The sequence below is a fragment of the Sus scrofa genome, chromosome 13 (assembly GCF_000003025.6).
Source record: "Sus scrofa isolate TJ Tabasco breed Duroc chromosome 13, Sscrofa11.1, whole genome shotgun sequence".
Taxonomy (NCBI): Eukaryota; Metazoa; Chordata; class Mammalia; order Artiodactyla; family Suidae; genus Sus; species Sus scrofa.
Window position 1 is genome coordinate 145,668,795 of NC_010455.5, and position 21,348 is coordinate 145,690,142.

Below are 21,348 nucleotides of genomic sequence, written 5' to 3' on the forward strand. Positions count from 1 at the left end.
TAGGCCCTTTCTCATATACCACCTTATGCATAAGGGCTCTCTAACTTCATCCTTCTCTCAGAAATTGCTAGTGTGATGGAGAAAACTTACATCTTGTTTGCCCTGGGTGATGTCAGCCCAACTGAATTAGATCTGCTGTCTTCAGTAAGCATCTATATTTCACTCAACACTGTGCAGTGTATAAAAGAGATGGAATTATTTCAACTCTGGTGAGCCTTAAAATCTAACTAGAAATAAAGACATACAAATCAAGAGTTAGATTGTTCTGAGAGTTAGACTCTGAGTGCCTCAGGAATTTATAAACTAACAAAAAGATAACATGGACAGGTTTATGAAGGAAGAGGCCAAGGAATACACAGTCTATAGCCTGGGGACTCCCAAGAACATCCAGGGTCAGGGCTGGAGGAGGTGAGTGTGGACAAACATTTCGACCAGTGTGAGGAACACAAAGATTCCCAGGCATGGGCTTGGAATAAGAGGAACCCTGGGCTGGAAGCTGAGCCCTGTGAATTTAAATATTTACTTTCCATGACTCAATCACTGACCCCCTAAGTTCACCTGCTATTCTAGAAAGTAAAAAATAAAGAGGAAGGAAGCATTTTCATCATGAGTGATCTGCCCCTATTTGATTTCTGTGAATCTTAGCAATATCGTAATGATGCTGGCTAACTCACCCCAGAGTCTTTGAACTCTCTGTGCGTCATCCACAAACTCCTGACGCCTCTTCCCGGCCTGCTGAAAATGTGATATGGTTTCCATATGGGCTATAACAATGGTAAATGGAGTATAGACTACTTATATGGCACTTGACAGTTTATAAAGTTTCCTCTTCATATGCTTTATCCACCCATGCCGTCATCTTGCAAAACATTATTACACTAGTTTATAGAAGAGGAAGTTCAGAAATATGTGGTTTTCCCAATAGAAAACAATATATGAGTACTGAAGTCAGGTTTTCTGAAATCCAATGATATGCATACCACACCAGTGTTTTTCAAATGAATAGCATATATACACTTACAAAGGAGAAAAGTACTTCTCACATGGGAAGAGTGTGATTATTTTCATTATAATGTCTATCAAGACATGAATTAGGAGTTCCTATTGTGGTTTAGTGGAAACGAACCTGACTAGTATCCAAGAGGACACAGGCTCGATCCCTGGCTTCGCTCAGTGGGTTAAGGATCCTTGCGTTGCCATGAGCTGTGGTGTAGGTCAAAGACATGGCTTGGATCTGGTGTTGCTATGGCTGTGGTGTAGGCTGGTGGCTGCAGCTCCAATTAGACCCCTAAGCCTGGGAACTTCCATATGCCATGGGTGTGGCCCTAAAAAGACCAAAAAAAAAAAAAAAAATGAATAGTTAATAGAACATACTTTTATTAAACTCTTTCTTAAATACGCTCATACCTAAAACCAGGTAAATCCATCATGCTCATGCCTCTTACAGAATTATAAAAATGAATACAAGTAAACAACATGAACTTAATGTAATGGATGAGGCTTTGCTGACTCAAAGTCACTGCTCACAAAGGGAGGTGCACTGCCTACTGAGGCCTGGGCCCTGAGTGCAACCACCCTACTACCATGTGCAAAGTGAGGACAACACACCCATCTCTTTCCTAGTATTTTGACTATGCAAACTCCTCCACTGCACCATTAAGCTACCATGTCTCAAAATCAACTTAATTATTAACACAAATTTGGAGACCAAAGACAATGACCATACCTATAATAAGAAGCTCATCTATATTCAAAGTACAATTGACTTTTCTAAAGATTATGATCTAACTTAACACACCAAACTTTTAAATACCTACAGAGAGCCTGCCGACCTCAAGGATGTATCTGCAACTTCTCAGCATTCCTTAAATTCCAACAAGGTTTAATGCCTCCCTGTGGACCTCTGTGGTATTGTAAGCAGTGCCAGGAGCAATAATAACATTAATTCACATTTTATAGCCTACAAAGTCTCAACCACGTTACCTTCATCTCCCCAAGAACCTTATAAATTAGATATTAGTATTACTATTTTATAAATGAGGAAACGTTGATAATGAGGATGAAGAAGTTAAGTGGCTTATCCAATGTCATGAAGCAAAAGAGCAGTAATCAGCACTTGGACAAGTATCCTGACTCCCAATCCATGACACACCACATCTACTGCTCTGTCGATCTCTACAAAATCAGACTTTTAGCACCAGAGGCGATGTTCTTCGCAGCATTCTGACATGAAGTCAGAATGACTAGTCCAGCGCAAGTCCTGTGATGCAAGTCTGTTCCCACATAACACCTGTGAGTTACAAACTTCGTCAGTTCTGGTCCTCCTTACATGAACCACTTAGCTACCTCAGATACATTTGGGGAAGAGTCTGGAATAAATAAATGCATAGTTTGTTTTTGGCCTCATGCTTGTCTTGATCAAAGGAAGGACGGAGAGAGCAGAAGATCATGTTTCTTCCTGGTTGATAGACCTTTCAAATGCAATGCCTGTAGATCATCCAATGGCTTGTAGATACACCTTTATTTTCTCCACATGCACAGCAATTACTAGGATTGTGATGTCTAATATACTAGCTACCAGTCACATGTTACTATTTACCTTAAGTTTAAGCTAATGAAAAAAATAAAATTTAAAATTAAGCTCAGGAATTCTCATTGTGGCTCAACAGAGTTGAAGCTGCCTAGTATCCATGAGGATGAGAGTTCTATCCCTGACCTTGCTCAGTGGGTTAAACATCCAATGTTGCTGTGAGCTGTGGTGTAGCTTGCAGACTCAGCTCGGATGCCACATTGCTGTGGCTGTGGTGCAGGCTAGCAGCTGCAGCTCTGATTCAACTCCTAGCCCGGGAATTTCCATATGTCGTAGGTGTGGCCCAAAAAAAAAAAAAAAAAAAAGGCAAAAAAAAGTTAAGTTCATTAGTCACATTAGCCACATTTCAAGTGATCAATAGCCATGAGTGGCTTATGGCTGCCATATTGGAAAGCACAGATGTAGATTTCCATCATCGCAGAAAGTTCTATCAGCTAGTATTGTCCTAGACTCTATCTTATGCAAAAAAACAAACAAAACAGGAGTTCCCGTCGTGGCGCAGTGGTTAACGAATCCGACTAGGAACCATGAGGTTGCGGGTTCGGTCCCTGCCCTTGCTCAGTGGGTTAAGGATCCGGCGTTGCTGTGAGCTGTGGTCTAGGTTGCAGACGCGGCTTGGATCCTGCGTTGCTGTGGCTCTGGCGTAGGCCGGTGGCTACAGCTCCGATTCAACCCCTAGCCTGGGAACCTCCATATGCCGCGGGAGCGGCCCAAGAAATAGCAACAATAACAAACAACAACAACAAAAAAAAAGACAAAAAAAAAAAAAAAAACAAACAAACAAACAAAACAAACAAAACAAAAACAAAAACAAACTCTCAAACATTGAAGTATTTTAATTCTTACTTCCAGAGAGCTCAGCTCTTACATGCACTAAGATTTCCTGGGCCTCTTTGGAGCGGTGTGCTTTGGAGTAAAGGTGGGGGATTACTACAGTTTTGCAGTACTGGAAAGAACCAGAAGACTGAACCCAAAACTCATACCCTGCAGTTGGCAGCTACGGCCATGCTGCTGATTCCCTCGTTTTGTGGTATATGGTGAGCCCACCAGAAAGCTGCCATTCATGTGCAGCAAACACAGCCACTTGCCTGTCCAGCTCGGCACTCATGGAATCTGTATGAACCTGAGTCTGTGATGCTTCATTTCCAGGGGTTCACAGTCTGAGAAGGAACACGTTACAAAATCAAATTACATGGGACGTTTCTGTCCATTCATGAAGGTCATCTACCTCAGAGCTCCATGACTCATAATTTCTCATATTTGGTATAATTTTAGGAGTTCCAGATCAGCCTGGATAATTTTGGGGGTTCCCTTGATCAGACCTCTTTTCACATTCTCCAGGCTTAGGACGTGGAGAGATAAAGGATAGGGAGTCAGTAACCATATTCCTCCTAGAACTCATTTATTGATTCATTTATTCTCCCCTTCCTCCACCATGGAATCTAAGAGACGATCCAGAGAGCTTAGGAGCGCTCCCTGTCTGCACTTAGTGATTCCCCACCTCAATCTCTCCTGTGACCCCTCCCTCTATATTTCTCAAAAGACATAACAAGAGGAAAAAGCTTCCTCAAGCTCTACTTTGTTGGGTTTTTTTTTTTTTTTTTTTGGTTTTTTGGGGGAGTACATATGGGCAGCACATGGAAATTCCCAGACTATGGGTCAAATCAGAACTGCAGCTGCCAGGGGCCTATACCACAGCCACAGCAATGCCAGATCCCTGAGCAAGGCCAGGGATCGAACCCGCATCCTCATGATTACTAGTCAGATTCATTACTCCTAAGCCGCAATGGCAACTCCTAAAGCCCTAGTTTGAATCAGAGAGACAGAGAGAGATAAACACCTTCCCCAGGTACCAGCTAGGCTGAGGTTTAGTCTCTAGAGCTTCATGGTTCAACAAAAAATAAAATGCGAGCCACATAAGCAGTTTTAGATTTTACACTAGCTACATTAAGAAAGTAAAAAGATATAGTTCCCAGTATTATACAGCAGGATCTCATTGCTTATCCATTCCAAAGGCAATAGTTTGTATCTATCAATCCCAAATTCTAAAGCCCCCCCCCCCCGCCCTTGGTAACCATAAGTCTTTTCTCCATGTCCATGATTTTCTTTTCCATGGAAAGTTTCACTTGTGTCATATATATGCGTGACTGGGTTACCTTGCTGTATAGTAGAGAACTGACAGAACACTGTAAACCAGCTATAATGGAAAAAATAAAAATCATTGTAAGATTTAATAAAAAGAAAGTAAAAAGAAAGAGGTGAAATTCGTTTTAATAATATATTTTATTTAACCCAATATATACAAAATATCATTCTGACATATCATCAATATTTTTAATTACTCATGTGACAGTTTATATCCTTATTATTCACAGTAAGTCTTCAAAATCTGGTATTTTCCACTCACAGCACAGCCCATTTCAACAGGACTAACCATCTCACGTGCCAGACAGCCACACGCAGAGAGTGGCTGCCATCCTGGACAGCACACATTGCCAGGAACCTGGCTTTTAGGGGGTTGTCTTCTCTGTTCCCCAAGGAAATTCTAGTTCAAAGAATTCCACTTTCAGATTCATTTTCTGTCTAATTCAATCTCATTTTAGTAACCTGGCCCATTTACAACATCTATGGGTCCTTTTGTATTTTTGTCACCATCCAAATGGCATTTGTAACTGTCTCCCTGCTACCGTAATCATGTGAGTCACACCCAACTCTCAGTCCAGCCTCAGCCTAACATACACCTTCACCACGTCAAACCACCATGCCCTTTTTGTCATTCCATGTTAGTTCATTTGTGAATTGTGAATTGTCGTCTACTCCCCACCAACCTGCACTGGTTTTGCAAGAAAAATGTTGTGAACTACCATGGCAAATAACAACTTTCTTACATGTAACTAGCTTTCTTCCAAAGGACTTGGCACTGTGGACAGATTTCAGCTCATTGCTCCTGACTACATACCTGTTTGGTAGAGAAGTGACAAAAAACCAAAATCAAAATCAGAGGAGGAACAGGAGTTGAAGTGTCTTCTCACTCAACCAGCCTAATTCTGAGGGAGCAGGTCAAGGCTCCGTGTTAACCATTGACAAAGGACAGTCTTGCTTCACAGTTTATCTCCCAGCTTGCATGCCCAGGAAAGGAAAGGAGGCTCCCGTAAACCCAACCTCCCTCACTCTGCCAAGAGAAGTGGTGCGAGGATAAGACCTGAATGCCAATTAAAACAGAAATGAGCAGCTCAGATGCTACCCCAAGCCCAGCACAAAGAGGTCAGGGGGTGAATTTGAGGGTTCTAGGCAGCTGGTTTGAGGGTGCTCAATTTTTAAACCCTCTATCACCCTCCTTTGTTTTTCTAGGAAGACAATCCAGATTTTCCCACTGGTAGGAAACAGATTCTTTCTTCAAAGGCTCAATGGTAGGTTGATAGAGAAGAAGTAGGTTGGTGGATCATGGCCCAAGGGCTGAACTACAGCTCCCACAGTGAACACACACCATTTCTGAGGGCTTCCCCAGAGCACATGGCTGCAAGAGCCTAGAATCCTCCAAATCAGACCATCGCTGGACTCTGAGAACATCTAGCAGAAGACAATTTGAACTGCCTGCCCTGAGAATAAAACGTGAAGCTTTGGAGTTCCCTGCTGTGGCACAGTGGGTTAAGGATCTGGCATTGTCTCTGCAGCATCTGGGGTCATTACTGAGGTGCGAGTTTGATCCCCGACCTGGTGCAGTGGGTTTACGGTCTGGCATTGCTGCAGTTATGGCGTATGTTGAAGCTCCAGCTCGGATTGGATCTCTGGCCTGGAAACTCCATATGCCATGGGTGTGGCCAGAAAAAAAATCTGAAGCCTTGCTGGCTCCCTCCCACATGGAAGCCTTCCATGTAGGACTTTCAGCTCCCAACTTCAGTTTCTATGAGTTCCCTGGACAAAAACTCCTGCTTTTCCAGCCCAGGTTCACTGACCCCTACACAAGCTGAGGCCATGTCACCACAGGTAAGCTTATCCTGACCACCTCATCCTGAACTGACATCTCTTCCCAAAGGCCTGTGTCTTGAACCCTTATCTCCTCACTACCTTTTAATGTAAAGGTTGTCTCTCCACCTAACTGTAAGTCCTTAAAGGCTGGGGCCTAAGACAATGGTTTTGTCATCCTCCAATCTCCTCATAGACACTGGTAACATACCTTATTCATAAAATGCCTGGAGTGTGTGAACGTTGATGAAAATGACAGTGAGAAATGAGATGAGAAGTCTCTGCTGTCAGCCCATCACTGTCATCCATCACAAAGCCCTGCAGCCCCAAACCCTGCCCAGTGTTACTCGGGGGGAAATGCATATCTCAGAGCCATGGGCACTGCACCAACTGCCAGATTTAAAACCGGGTCAAGTGTTTGTATGGTTTTTAACTTTGCAGTCACCATCAAGACACAAGCTCCGCAGTGGGGTCTGCCAGGATGGAAGAAGGGAAGGATGGAGGAAACAGAAAAGAGGATGACATTCACTCACTCAATTGAACACACACGCATATGCACGTACACAGGCATACGCGTGCCTGTGCACACGTACATGCATACGCACACATACACGCGCAAACACACAGGACTGGGATGTGCAGATGCCTACACGTCCATCTGTAACAGCAAAGATAGGAACGTGCCTCCCAGAAGATGTCCCCGTAGGTAGGGAGCTAACCAGTCTCCGTAGGGAAGCTGAAGCTCCCGAGGCTCCTGTAACTCAGGACATTGAAGTAGTCGTGCTGCTCGGCATCTGGATCCTGGCCCCTGAGCTCCGCGTAAAGGTCTCCAGCCACGGCCTCCACCGGGACACCAATGCTGGCGGGTATTCTCTGGACCCTGGGCCTACACTCCTCCCGTTCAGATGGGATCTGCCTCAGGGCACCTTCTGCTGGACAGGTTCTGAGAGATTTCTTCCAAAAACAAACGAAAAAAAAAAAAAAAAACCCTACAAAGTGAGTATGTAGGGATCTTATTCAAAAGCTACTCCCCAACATGATTCAGAATTATAATGATCCCCCTCTCCTTTCTTTTACACACACACACACACACACACACACACACGCAAAGTTGTGTTCTTATCAACACCAATCCCTCAACTCTTAGTTTCTCAACCTGGTCACAGTGAGATTCCAGCAAACTGCTCCTGGAAACCCTCCGGCTGGCTGCACCTGCCCACACCCCCCACACCTCACTTCCTGCTCCCTGAGCTTCCATCTCCGGCTCTCTCGGACTCCTTCCTTATTGCCTCTGACACCACTGACCTCCTTTTCTTTGAGATGTTCTCCCTCCCTGGCTCATGACATCACTCTCTCCTGCTCCTCTCCTCCTCCTGGGAACTCCAACTTCCATCTGCAGCCAGACCCCCTCTATTTTCCGCTTACACATCAGCTCCCCCAGATAAAGAGATTTCTTGGGGTTCTGGCCTCTGCTTTCCCACACTCCGCACTCTCTCCGTATGTACAGCACACTCAACGCTTCATCTCTGTGTATATCTACCACCACCATATGTCCTCTGAGGATTCCCAAATCTCTATCCATACCAGCCCAGGCCTCTGCCCTGAGCTCCAGACCCAGACATCTAACTGTTGATGGGGCATTGCCACCTCACCACCCAAGCAAGCTCAATTCAACCTGCCCCCAGTGAAACCACCATGCTCCCTTTTCTGACTGCTCCTGCCACTGTATTCTCTATCCTAATATATGGTATCAGGGAGACAGAAATGTTAAATTCCAACTTGCCATAAAATCCCACTCAGTTTTACCCCAAAGTATCTCTGAAATCGATTCCCTCCTTTCCATCTCTACTTCCATGCCTCATCTCTCACCTGCACTTCCAGACTCACCTATGTCTAGATTACCTCTAACCTCTAGTCCAACTTTCACACAGCCACCATCTTTCAAAAATAGAAGTTGGATCTGCCATGTTTTTGCCTAAAACTCATCAATGGCCCCCACTGTCCATAAGAGGGTGCTTAACTGCCTTCAAAAGCCACAGGTGGATGCTAAACCCCTTAAGTTGTATAACAAACATTGTATAAGGTATGTTCCTCTGGGAAGAAAGTCCAGAGTTTCACTATATACACAGGAGACTGTGTATTATGTCCCCCAAAATGTCCTCTGTGATTTGGTCACACTCACCTTTCCAACTTCATGTCCTGCAGTGCTTCCCCAACCAACACCCCAACTTATGATATAGGGCCTGAATGCCAGAGCAGCACCACTGATTGAGAATCTGCTATGAGCATCACTTTGGCTAGCTTCTTGATGTTATCTCAGCAACAATCCTATTGAAGTTTCTACCTTTTTGGGTTTTTTTTTCATCTTTTTTAGGGTCACACCCACGCATGTGGAGGTTCCCAAGCTAGGGGTCGAATCAGAGCTGTACCTGCTCGCCTATGCCACAGCCACAGCAACGCCAGATCAGAGCCGTGTCTGTGACCTACACCACAGCTCTTGGCAACGCTGGATCCTTAACCCACTGAGCGAGCCCTGGGATCCAACCCAAGTCCTCATGGATGCTAGTCAGGTTCATTAACTGCTGAGCCATAACGGGAACTCCAAAGTTTCTACTTTTGAATAAGATGACAGGCTCAGACAGGTGAAGTCCCAGTTCTGACGTGGGTTTGCCAGACTCCAGACCATGCTCTTCTCGGCCAAGCTGCCTCTCATCTTGCAGTTTCTCAAATGCCAGGCACAGTTTCCTGTCTCTTCAATATGGTATAATCTCCACTCACTGCCCATTCCCCAAAGTTCCCTGAAAAGCTGTCTACTCATTCCTCCAGACTCAGCTCTACAGCATGTTGTCTAAAAAGATGTCTCTACTCCCTCCAGGATAGTTATGTCCTTTCTGTGTGTTCCACTACTGTCCTGTGTGTTTTCTGTTGTAACATTCAATACTGTCTGGAATTTGTTTGCCCTTCTATCTATTCCAGGCCCCAAGCTGTGAGCTCCCCTTAGGGAATGATCTGCACTGTGTTCCTCTTGGTAACTTCGGAGCCCATAACAGATGATCAATATATGTCTTAGACCTGAAATGCACACGCATGCACACACACACACACACACACACACTCCTTCTCTCTCTCCCCACCCCCCGCCCCCCGGCCCCACTCTTCCTCAGCCCCAAATGAACAGGATTTTCTAAATGTTCATGCTCAGATAAGTACATTTGCACTTATGGGACAATAGGACAGACAGTGAAATCTGTTTGGGAAAATCAAAGATGTGAAGTCAGCCATCACATCCATATGACAGCATCATTGGTGAGGGTTGTGCTTAGAGGCAAGAAAATCAAAGAACAGCAGGCACAAGCAGGGTGGCTGAAGAAATGCCTAATGGCATGCAATGCAAAGGTGACATCCTCTCAGCCTTCATGGATACTGCTCTAAAACAGGTCACCCAGCCCCACTGTAGGTCCAAATGACAGAATCACAAAGAGCCACACCCAGGCTTGGAAAATAACAATGAACACACACCAAATCTCATTCTGCCCGCCCCACTGCCTCCAGGGTAGGCTAGTGTCAAGTTTGGCAGTGCACGAATAGACGTGGGGAGTGGGGGTGGGGGGCTGCATGGATGGGGGTCATAAACACATATCAAAAATTAGGGGAGTTCCCACTGTGGTTCAGTGGAAAACGAATCTGACTGGTATCCATGAGGACACAGGTTTGATCCCTGGCCTTGCTCAGTGGGTTAAGGATCCTTGTGTTGCCATGAGCTGTGGTGTAGGTCGCAGACATGGCTCAGATCTGGCATTGCTGTGGCTGTTGTGTGGGCCAGCAGCTGTAAACTCTGGTTCAGCCACTAGCCTGGGAACCTCTATATGCCACAGATTCGACCCTTAAAAGACAAAAAAAATAAATAGGGGTGGTGCTACACTGCAGGCCCTAAGGAGTAGGTCCTGCGTGTTGTTCCTTTCATTCCTTTTCAGTGGAAGTGGCTGCACCTTACTGTACATATTAGGAACAGGGTAGTTATCGTAGGTCATGCTGATGCTCTCCTTAAAAGAAGTCCTACATCCCTTGATGCAACCCATACATTTTTAAAATATAGATACCCAATTCTTTCTCAAAGAGCTGATTTTGACCTTTTTGGGTTGATGTGTTCTCATGCCCATTCTTAGACCACCTACCCTTGCCTTTGATTTGTTTGTTTTATTTTGTTTTTCTTTTTAGGGCCACACCTACAGCATGTGGAAGTTCCCTGGGCTAGGGGTCAAATCAGAGCTGTAGCTGCCAGCCTACACCACAGCCATAACCACGCGGGATCCAAGCCACACCTGTGACCTACACAGTGCTGGATCCTTAACCCACTGAGTGAGGGCAGAGATCGAATCCGCATCCTCAGGATACTAGTGGGGTTCTTAACCTGCTGAGCCACAATGGGAACTCCAAGCCTTGCCTTTGAATCTTAGGACAATTTTGGCTTCCAAAAGTCCTCTGGGAAATGTAAATATGCCTGAAATGGGTCTCTCAGCTGTTCTGTTTTCATTCCGTTCTGCGTAGGGAAACCTGTAGTTGCAAACCATGTAAAAAAAAAGTCTGGGAATAATGCACCACTCTTCTACAGGGACCAAAGGGAGCTAGGGAAATGGCAGCTCTGGAGATCAGCAGGAAAGACACTCCCCTCCTAGGCAATGTGAGAACAGACATGGGCAGTTGTCCTGCAGCTGGACACACCCCTCTCTCCTTTCTCTCACAGAGGGTCCCTTAGGGGAGTTTTCCCCAACAGTTGCCTAGCAAATAACATTCCTTCATTTAGTCATAATCAATCCATGCTATGTAACTATTTATTGAGCACCAGGTATTATGAGGAGCTTCGGTAAATAAATTTTATGATAATGAAAGAATTTAATAAACAGTAGTTATTAATGCACACCAGGAAAAATGCCAGGTGCCTCAAGTCAATTATTTGACTCAAGTTTTTACAGCTCTAAGGCAGAACCTAATTATTCCGATTAAATGAAGAAGCGGAGGGTCAGCACAGTTAGGTGGCACAGCTACATAAGCGGTAGAGCCAGGATCCAAAACCTGGGTCTGGCTGATTCCAAAGGCCACACTCCTAAATAATGCAACCTACTAGATCCTGGAGTCTTCAGGGAATGCTGTTGGCACCCTGCTCAAATCTCCTTTCCACCTGACCAGTGCTCCTATCCCCCAGACCCTGGGACTGTAGGCTGAAAGGGGCTCACAGCTGCCCTTTCTCCAGAGAATGACTCCTTGGACCTTTCCTGGTGGCCAGCCAGCCATCAATGACTGACTGAGGTGAGTTGTCAAAAGGCCAGCTCTGTCCTCAAGGTGTGACCAAATCTGCATTCAATCCTTGCTTCAACCACTCCTCCCCTGAGACCACGCCCCTTAGTCCTACCCTGCTTCCTTCACTAACTTTCATCTGAGAGCCCAGCCTAATGAATCACTCTCACGGAATTCACATGTCAGGCTCTATATCTGGGACCGAATCTAAAACAGTGGCTCTTAGGAATAGCCCTAGAAGGATGGGATCGTGGAAGGGGATCCCTCACCATCTGGTTTGGGAATGCAGACCCCATCACAAGTGGTAAAATGGGATGGGACACGGATGGAAGGGGATGATGATCTGGTGCAGCATTTCCGATGTTTGAGAAGTATGGGGTAGAGGGTGCTTGTTATTCTACAGGATTGGGTGGCTTTTACCAAACTCTACTGATGTACTGAGAAGAGGATGTGACGGATCTTCCAGCCACTGAAAGAAAAGTATGAAAGTCAGAGCTCCTCCTCGGAAGCATTTAAAGAAACACTCATCTCCAACACTGAAGTATAGGCAGAAGACCTATTTACACAAGAAACAGAACCTCTTAAGAGGCTGAATTCTAAGCCTGACAAGACTCCTATGCCAAAATCAGGGTCTTGGTGGGAAAAGAGGGATTGCTATGACTTGAGAGGAGAATCTTTGGGTAGATGCACTTGAGAGTTTGAACAACCTGCTTCTCTTGCATCATCTGGGGCTGCAGAGGTGCCCCACTTCCCCTGGATGAAGGATGGGACCTGTTCGGGACCTGCCTTCAGCTACCCTACTGTTCATTGGACCAAAATTCAGGAAATATCAGCCTACACTAACTGAGGGAGTGCTGGCCATGCCATGGAAGGAGAGTGGTTGCAACGAAAGGACCTGGCTAAGATGTACTGGCCAGAACTGGGAGTGTATGTTTGGGAGTGAATCCTGAAGAAGGGGCTCAGGGCTGGGCAAACAGAACTTAAGACTAGATGAAGGATCCTTTGTCAATATGGGGACGCATCCCACAACCTAAGATTTAACACCCTCCCTAAGGCCCCAGGACAGTGCTGTCAGTAGAGAAGCCAAAGGAGTTCTCACCATGATTGCAATGGGTTAAAGGATCCAGTGTTTCTGCAGCTGTGGCTTGGATTCAGTCCCTGGCTCGGGAACTTCCATATTGCTGCCAGTGCAGCCATTAAAAAAGGAGAGAGAGAGATGCCAACACTGCTTTGGAAAACTATGGAAGAAAGAAGCAAAATGCTCAGAGAAGTGAGGATGCTATCTATCATGGGCCCAAGCAGAATCATAAAAACGTATATTGGTTTCTATTCCCAGTCTCTGCTAATATTTGGTCTTTATTAACCATGTTTTCTGACACAGAGCTCCTTAAACTCCTATAAATATCCTGCGTGATGGGAATGTCATTCACAGGGCTGCTAAATCCTTTGGAACATCCTGGGGTATAGGAGTATCTTTTGTTCTAATGAGGCTCCTAGATGGAGGCTGGTCACCAGAATGACCAAACCATGCTTAAAAGCTTGGAATTTTCAGCCTTTCCTCCCATCCTCCTGAGAGCAGGGAAGGCTAGAAAATGGGTTAATAACCAATTGTACCTAGGTGATGAAGTCTCCATAAAAATCCCCAAAGTTTGAGATTCGGAGTAGCTGAATACATCTATATGCCAGGAAGGTGGTGCACCCAGCTCCATGAGGGACAGAAGGTCCTGTGCTCTGGACTTTCTGAGACCTTACCCTATGTATTCCTTCATTTGTCTGTTCATCTGTATCCTGCATCAAGTTCTTTATTAAATAATAAACTGGTCAGTGTGAGTAAGGGTTCCCCTGAGTTCTGTGAGCTGTCTTAGCAAATTATTGAATCTGAGGAGGGGACTGTGTGCATCTCAGTTTCTAGCCAGTCAGTCAAAGGTACAGGTGACAACCTGGGACTTGCAATTGGCATCTGAAGTGACTCAGCCTTGGAGGACTGAGCCCCTCAACTGTGGGAGCTGATGTTAACTCCAGGTAGATAGTGTCAGAGTTGGGTGGATTTGGGACACTAAACTGGTGGAGGAGAATTGGTCCGTGTGGGAATAAACCTGCACTTTTGGTATCAGAAGGCTTCTGTGCAAGACTAAGAGTAGAGAAGAGGGGAAAAAAACAACAACAACAAAACAGAACTTTTCCCAGCACGACCTACTAAATCAGGGGTTGGCAAACTAAGGCCCGTGGGTCAAATCTGGGGCACCGTGGACTTTTTTTTTTAAGTTTTATTGAAGTGTAGTTGATTGACAAGGTTGTGATGATTTCTGCTACAACAAAGGGACTCAGAAACACATATACACACATCCATTCTCTTTCAGATTCTTTTCCCACATAGATTATCACAGAATATCAGGTAGAGTTCTCTGTGTTATACAGCAGGTCCCCATTGGCCACACCATGGACTTTTGTAATGCCCATGAGCAAAAAATAGATTTTAGATTTTTAAGTGACTAGGAAAAAAAAAAAAAAAACCTCAAAAGAAAACTAGTATTTCATTTCCATATTGCCTCTGGTGTTTCACACTGTGATGGCAGAGTTGAGCAATTGCAACAGAGACTGGATGGCCCACAAAAGCTAAAAGATTTACTACCTGGCCCTTTACAACGAAACTTCTGCCAATCTCTGTACTACATAATTTTCAGACTCCAACAACGAATTACGTTTCTAGGGAAGATCCAGAGATTCCACCCTTTTACTAAGGTGGAAAGAATGTGCTAGTGACGGGAGCACCAGCATCACTGAGAAGCTCAGTGGAATCTCTCCTCTGCAGGCTGGGGCTGAAGTAGGTGATGCTTTTATAGAACTGGATCCCTAGTAGCAACAAGGATGAGGAGATCCCAATATAAGAGAGGAGCAGGTGCCAGCACTTAAGAAACAAAGTGGATGTAATTACTGTAATGGTGCCCAAGGAAGCCTGGCCCAAAGGGATATTAAGGTGGTGAATAAAACCCAGTGTTCCTAAGGCAAATATATATGGACAGCCAACAAGTATATTGCTTACATGTATAATCAAGAGATCAAGGACACATGAGAGAAGGCTGAAGCGTGGAAAGTCAAGATTTCTTGCCCAGTTTCCAGGTCTATAATAGTACTGGTGTGATTATTGTCTGTTCCCCCCTCAACTCCACTTTTGAAACTTCTGCACCCTATTCGGTGCCCCGGGAAGACTGAACTATGCATCCTGAGTCAGGATGCCAGAGAGTGCCCTTGCCCTCTGCCTTGAGTTTGGTTCATCCAAAATAAAGCAATAATAGGCAAATGGAAAGAAGGAGAGTGAGGTGAAGGTATATATTCTCTGGGCATTCTCTCTGCAGGGTGGCTATGACCTTCAATCAAAGATGACAGCACTTCTCAAGGTGATCCCCTCCACCTACTCTCTCTTTCTAGGTCCTAGTAATCTTCCTCCTTCCAAGGCTCTAATAATCACCCCCTTTCCTTTCCCCTAAAGAACTCAGGGTGGTAATAACACATGCCTACACTCCCTCTGATTTCCTTATATGCCCCCCAATCCTTTTTAAATCTCCTTATTAAACTGTCCTCAAACTACTTAGCTTGTGAGTATCATATGTTCCTTGCTGGACCTTGAATAATACAGGTATAAAATACATTTGCGAGAAGAGAGTAAAGACTGGAGACTATAGCCCAAGCAAAGGAAAACAGGAGAGAGGAACTGATTTAGACAGGGAACAGCGGAAATGGCAAAAAGGGGCCGATGAATTAAACATTTTTAAAAGGGAGCCATAGAACATGAAATCTTTTCACATATTCCCCTCTCCCCAAATCTTATTCAAAGATGACCAAAGCTAGTCTGGGTTACTGGCCTGAAAATAAATCAGTCTTAATGCTTAACAGGAGAATGTGCTCTGCTGCTTCTCAAGAGCCTTCCACACCTCCACACCAGAGCTGAAGAACACTGCCAATAGCACAGGTCAGCTGTTCACCAACCAGAATAACAGCTCCCTTCCCAGCTCAGAGATCAGTTGGCATTTTCCTCACCTCTCCCCTCTGGTCAATCACTTCTCTTTGCCTTCACCTTCACCTAGAGGTTTCATTCCCAAAGTATGTCTGCTGCGATCGCCAAGATATAAATGAAAATACTATAGGTCACTGGCTTCCTTGAAAGCAACAGCCACATCTCAGCCACTGCTGGATCCCCAGCACTCTGTTCCACCAGGTCTGTTGTGTGATAATGAATAAGTGGCCACAACTTTATGAACCAGGTAGGCAGCGATCATTGTGTTTGCCTCATAAACCTGGAAGTGAAGGTTTGAGCCCCAGGACCAAGCAGTCATCTGCTAGTATTAGAACTTTCGTAACTTTCACCCATCACATTAGCTTTCCAACCATTTGGAGACTCTCCTTTATTTCCTCTGGGCCAAATTAGCAGGGTCCAATGGGTGCCTAGAGCACTGTTAGGCCAGCAACTGAAGAATACCTGGACAATTTGTAACTCAGAGGGGAACAGGACTTTGGTTCTGCTACCTAAATACCCATCCTCATTCCAATATGTTTTCAGTAAAACAAGATAAGAGAAAGTATTCCTGGGCACTCTTTGTTTACAGATCTGACTGAAGACAAAATGTATATCAAATGGGACATGTTATTGTTGCATCAATACCCTTGTTACTGATGGTAGGTTAAGGAAAGCAAACTGGGTTTATCCACACAGATAGTTAAGAGAATTTAAAATGTAAGGGTTTTGTTGTTGTTGTTGTTGTTTGTCTTTTTTGTCTTTTGAGGGCCGCACCCATGGCCTATGGAGGTTCCCAGGCTAGGGGTCTAATCGGAGCTGTTGCCACCAGCCGGCACCACAGCCACAGCAACGCCGGATCCTTAACCCACTGAGTGAGGCCAGGGATCGAACCCTCAACCTCATGGTTCCTAGTTGGATTTGTTTCCACTGCACCATGACGGGAACTCCTAAAATGTAAAATATTAGACTAAAAATTCAAGATCTGCCACTGATAATGGACGTTAAGTGTGCACGAAAGTATAATCCCATGAGCAGACTCAACTGTTGGAAAATTACACAAAGAAGACTAGGTAGGGATATAGAATTAAGGCTGTTTACAATGCAAAATGTCACTACTTCTTTAACTAAGGTGACAGGAATGCTAGTGCCTGCAGACTAGTCATCTGACAGTCTTCTTCTCTAGAGGAAGTGGTATTATTTAGAGCCTCAAATTAATGCTACAGGTTTTCATGTAGAAAGTACAGCACTCAGGTCTTCCCATCATGGCTCAAAGGTTAACGAATCTGACTAGGAATCATGAGGTTGCAGGTTCGATCCCTGGCCTTGCTCAGTGGGTTAAGGATCTGGTGTTGCTGTGAGCCGTGGTGTGGGTTGCAGACACGGCTCGGATCCCGAGTTGCTGTGGCTCTGGCGTAGGCCGGTGGCTACAGCTCTGATTCAACCCCTAGCCTGGGAACCTCCATATGCCGCGGGAGTGGTCCAAGAAATGGCCAAAAGCCAAAAGCCAAAAGCCAAAAAAAAAAAAAGTATAGCACTCAATGAAAAGTAAATGGTCAAGAAGATAAGATAGGGCCAAAAACTATCAAAAAGAGAGACTATTAAAAGACCTACGGAGAACCCAATTAATAGGATTATCAGGCACAGACTCCAAAATAACGCTGATTAATATTTTCAAAGAATTAAAAACAAGATTGAGAATTTTGGCAGCCTGTTTGCTTTTCAAACAAAGAACAAGATAGAAGTCCTGGATCTGAAAAATATGATAACGGAAATTAAGAACTTAATGATTGGGTTTAACGGAAGATTAGATACATCAAAGAAGATATTTACTAAACGGGAAGGCAAGTCCAAAGAAAACATTTGATGACACAAGTGGATGGAAAGTACAAAAAGAGGGTAACAGACATGGGAAAAAGTGAAAATGTTGAAAATACCACCTGTAATTAGAATTTCAGTAGGAGAAGAAAGCGAGGACAGAGAAGTAATATAGGATGGAATAATAGCCAAGAATGATATAAAACTGACAAAAAATACCAAGCCACAAACTCAAAAAGGATTCCAAACCCCAGAGAGAATAAACACAAAGATAACCATCCAATTATATCACTGTATAATAGCTGAAAATCAAAGAGAAAGAAAATTTTTAAAGAACCATTAAAAAAAAATATTTTCCAAGGAGCAAAAATAAGACTCTTACATAATTTCTCAACAGATATATGGGAAGCCAGAAACAATGAAACAATATTTTCCATGTGTTGAAAGAAAATAACTGCCCACAGAAAACTCTATGCCCAACAAAACAAATATATGTATTACCTTTAAATTAAGGAAAAATTAAGATATTTTTAGAAAAACAAAAAGGAAGATAATTCATCATTAGCATGTCTGCCCATAAGGCAATGGTCCAGGATATTCTTTAGGCAGAAGAAAAATGGTCCTAGTTATAAAATAGGATATACAGGAAGAAGTGAAGAGCCACAGAAAGGGTAAATCTAAATGAATATTGACTCATAAGACAATAATCATTTCTTCGCGGTTTAAAATATACAGAGAACTAAAATGCATGACAATAATAGCAATAAGTTGGGGAGGTAGGTAAAGATTAATGAATTCTAAGGTTCCTGCAAAATCCAAAAAATGATAAAAGTACTAATACATATGAGATTTTAATAAATGAGGAGTCTACTTTGTAATCTCTAGTGTAATCACTAAAAGAAAAATGCATAACTACTAAATAGATCCTTTTAATAACCAAAAGTACTTCATTCAAAATACAGTATGGGGGAAGGCATATACACACACACACGCACACACACACACACATATATATACAGGTGTGTGTGTGACTGGGTCACTTTGCTATACAACAGAAATTGGCACAACACTGTAAATCAACTATACTTTAATGAAACGATTTTTTTAAAAAAAAAGACAGCAAGAAAGATTAGGGGTGAAAACAGGCAAAACAAATACGAAGAAAATAAGGTGATAAGTTGTAAACCCACATGTATTAGAAATAATAGCACCCGGTGGAAGGAATGGGATAGACAGGGAGTTTAGGGTTAGTAGATGCAAAGTATTACATTTAGAATGGATAAATAATAAGGTCCTACTGTACAGCACAGGGAATTATATCCAATCTCCTGGGATAGATCATGATGGAAAATAATATTTAAAAAATAATGTATATACATATATATATATATACACACATATATGACTGAGTCACTCTGCTGTGCAGCAGAAATTGGCACAACATTGTAAATCAACTATAATTTCATTTTTTAAAAAATAGCACCAAGTACTAATCCAGAGAAAGCAAAGCTCGGCTGCAGAAGTCAAGCTGTGAATTGAGGAGCCAGAGTTGGAGGGAAGTGAGTCGGGCATCAGGGAGAAGGATCTGGAATGAGGTGGAAAATAGTGTTGGAACTCACAGGCTTGTGTTCCCCAATATTTGTTAGGTAACTTGAATTAAGTCTACCTGGGACGGCTTAAAAGGCCCAAGAAGGCAGACAAAGCAGGGAGTGGGAATTCCCTTACTCATGCTAATCGGTAGCTACCAGTCACCATACAAAGACTTGGGTGTGTTTCTTCCTTGTTTGCAAAGCTTTCACATGCACTGTGCCACCTGTTCATCACAGTCTGTGATACAGAGCCAACAGAATCATAACCCCCACTTTATATATGAAGAAACAGAGACCTGAAAAATGAAACAACATCCCTATCATCACACTCACTGCTGAGATTAGAAACTTTCGAATTCCCCATCCTGCACTCTTTCAGCCACGTGATCGCTTAAGTGAGAGTAACAGAGGATTTACAAGCTTCTGATCTTGCCATGTACCTATTACCCCTACAATTCTGGGGTGTTTGTTTCGCATCCTACAGAATGCTGGGTAGCCCAGCACTACTGAAGAGTTGTTAAAATTAAATGAGCTAATGTTTGAAAACTCCTGGTGCAGCATAGATGCCTCAACTCAGGGCAGGTGAATCAGACTCTCAGAGGAGCACCTTAAAGGACAAGCAGAAGCCAGGAATTGTCAGAGACAGCAAGATGAGGGGGACATGGGGCCAACCTTTCAGGGGCTCCCAGACAAGGAAAGAGACAGCAAACGAGCATAAACAACACCACTGAAAGGCAGGACGAGGGCCATGAAGACTCAAGGAGAAGGGGGAGGCCGATCACATCTAGCTCTCACTCTGGACAGGAAGGGGACCAGAAAGGATCAGAGTGGCAGGGGCGGGGGGGCCTGGGACGAGCTGTGCAGCCAGCGTCATTACCTTTCTGGCCCACGTGACCATCACCATGACTGCTGTGCAGACGACCGCAAGCACTGTGGCCACAGCTCCAAACAATGTGATCTGGAACCCAGCTCTGTGTTCAGCCGCTAAAGGGAGGACAAGACAAAGGTGAGTGGCCAGAGGCCAGAAGCCAAGGGCAACTGTTACCCAGGGAATCTTCGGGGTCAGGCCTTTCTCTAACCGCAGAACTGGGGTCTTCCAGCCCAGCTCTTTGGAGAGCAGAGTATCTGCTGAGCCCGTCGCAAAACCAATGACTGCTCTCTCAAGGGGTGCACTTCATGCCTTTGATACCAAAGCAGACTGCTTTTAACATTGCCCTCCTCAGTTTGGCAAAATCACTTTCAGTAATAAATGTGAAATGGAACAAAGAACAGCCAGAAAGTGAACATGTTCTATTAAACTTTATAATCATACTAGTATTCTTTAAATTTAATTAAAAAGTAAAATGAATATTAAAGTACAAAAAGAAAAAAAGCATATAATCTTTCACCTTCTGCCAAGAATACTTATTCCAACTAGGCGTTGCGACTCTGGAGGGAGGAAGGTTCTGCTTTATCCTTTGCTGTTCTGCCAGCACCTGGTATCTCACAGGTGCTTACTAAGTATTTGTGACATGAATGAACGCATGAACAAGTGAATGTCTATGAAGACATAAAATGTAAATGGAAGAAGGGAGAGTCAGGAAGGGTGCTTTAAAGACACAAATGATGGGAGTTCCCATTGTAGCTCAGTGGTAATGAACCTGACTAGTATCCATGAGGACAAAAGTTCCATCTCTGGCCTCCCTCAGTGGGTTAAGAATCAGGCATTGCTGTGAGCTGTGGCATAGGTCAAAGTTACAGCTTGGATCTGGCATTGCTGTGGCTGTGGTGTAGGCTGGCAGCTTAGCTCCGATTCAGCCCCTAGCCTGGGAACCTCCATATGCCACAGGTGCAGCTCTAAAAAGACCAAAAAAAAAAAAAAAAAGACATGAGTGATACTTGACCCAAGGAGAGGGTGAGGGAAACAGGACAGTTGCCAGGATGTGTGCTGGGCTGTGGGTGGAAGAGTTTCCAGGCTGCCTCACCCCATCCCACCTCCTTCCCAGGAACTCGGGCAGAACCTGGGTGTCCAGTCCTGAAAGGAGAAGGGTGTAGCAGAGGCCAGGCCCCCTTCCCTCCAACAAAGGGCTTCGATTGCT

The 21,348-nt window shown here is 44.2% G+C and overlaps 1 protein-coding gene across 3 annotated transcripts in view; it reads right to left on the reverse strand.

The window, feature by feature from the left end:
• Positions 4,852-21,348, reverse strand: part of TIGIT (T-cell immunoreceptor with Ig and ITIM domains) — a 125,379-nt gene continuing 108,882 nt past the window's right edge. For all 3 annotated transcript variants that reach the window (XM_003358804.4, XM_021070349.1, XM_021070348.1), the window contains 2 exons: positions 20,148-20,254; positions 4,852-7,510 (listed from right to left, as the gene is read on the reverse strand). In XM_003358804.4, the coding sequence (XP_003358852.3) occupies positions 7,271-7,510; positions 20,148-20,254 (347 nt within the window). In that variant the 3' untranslated portion in view covers positions 4,852-7,270. The remainder of the gene's footprint in view (positions 7,511-20,147; positions 20,255-21,348) is intronic.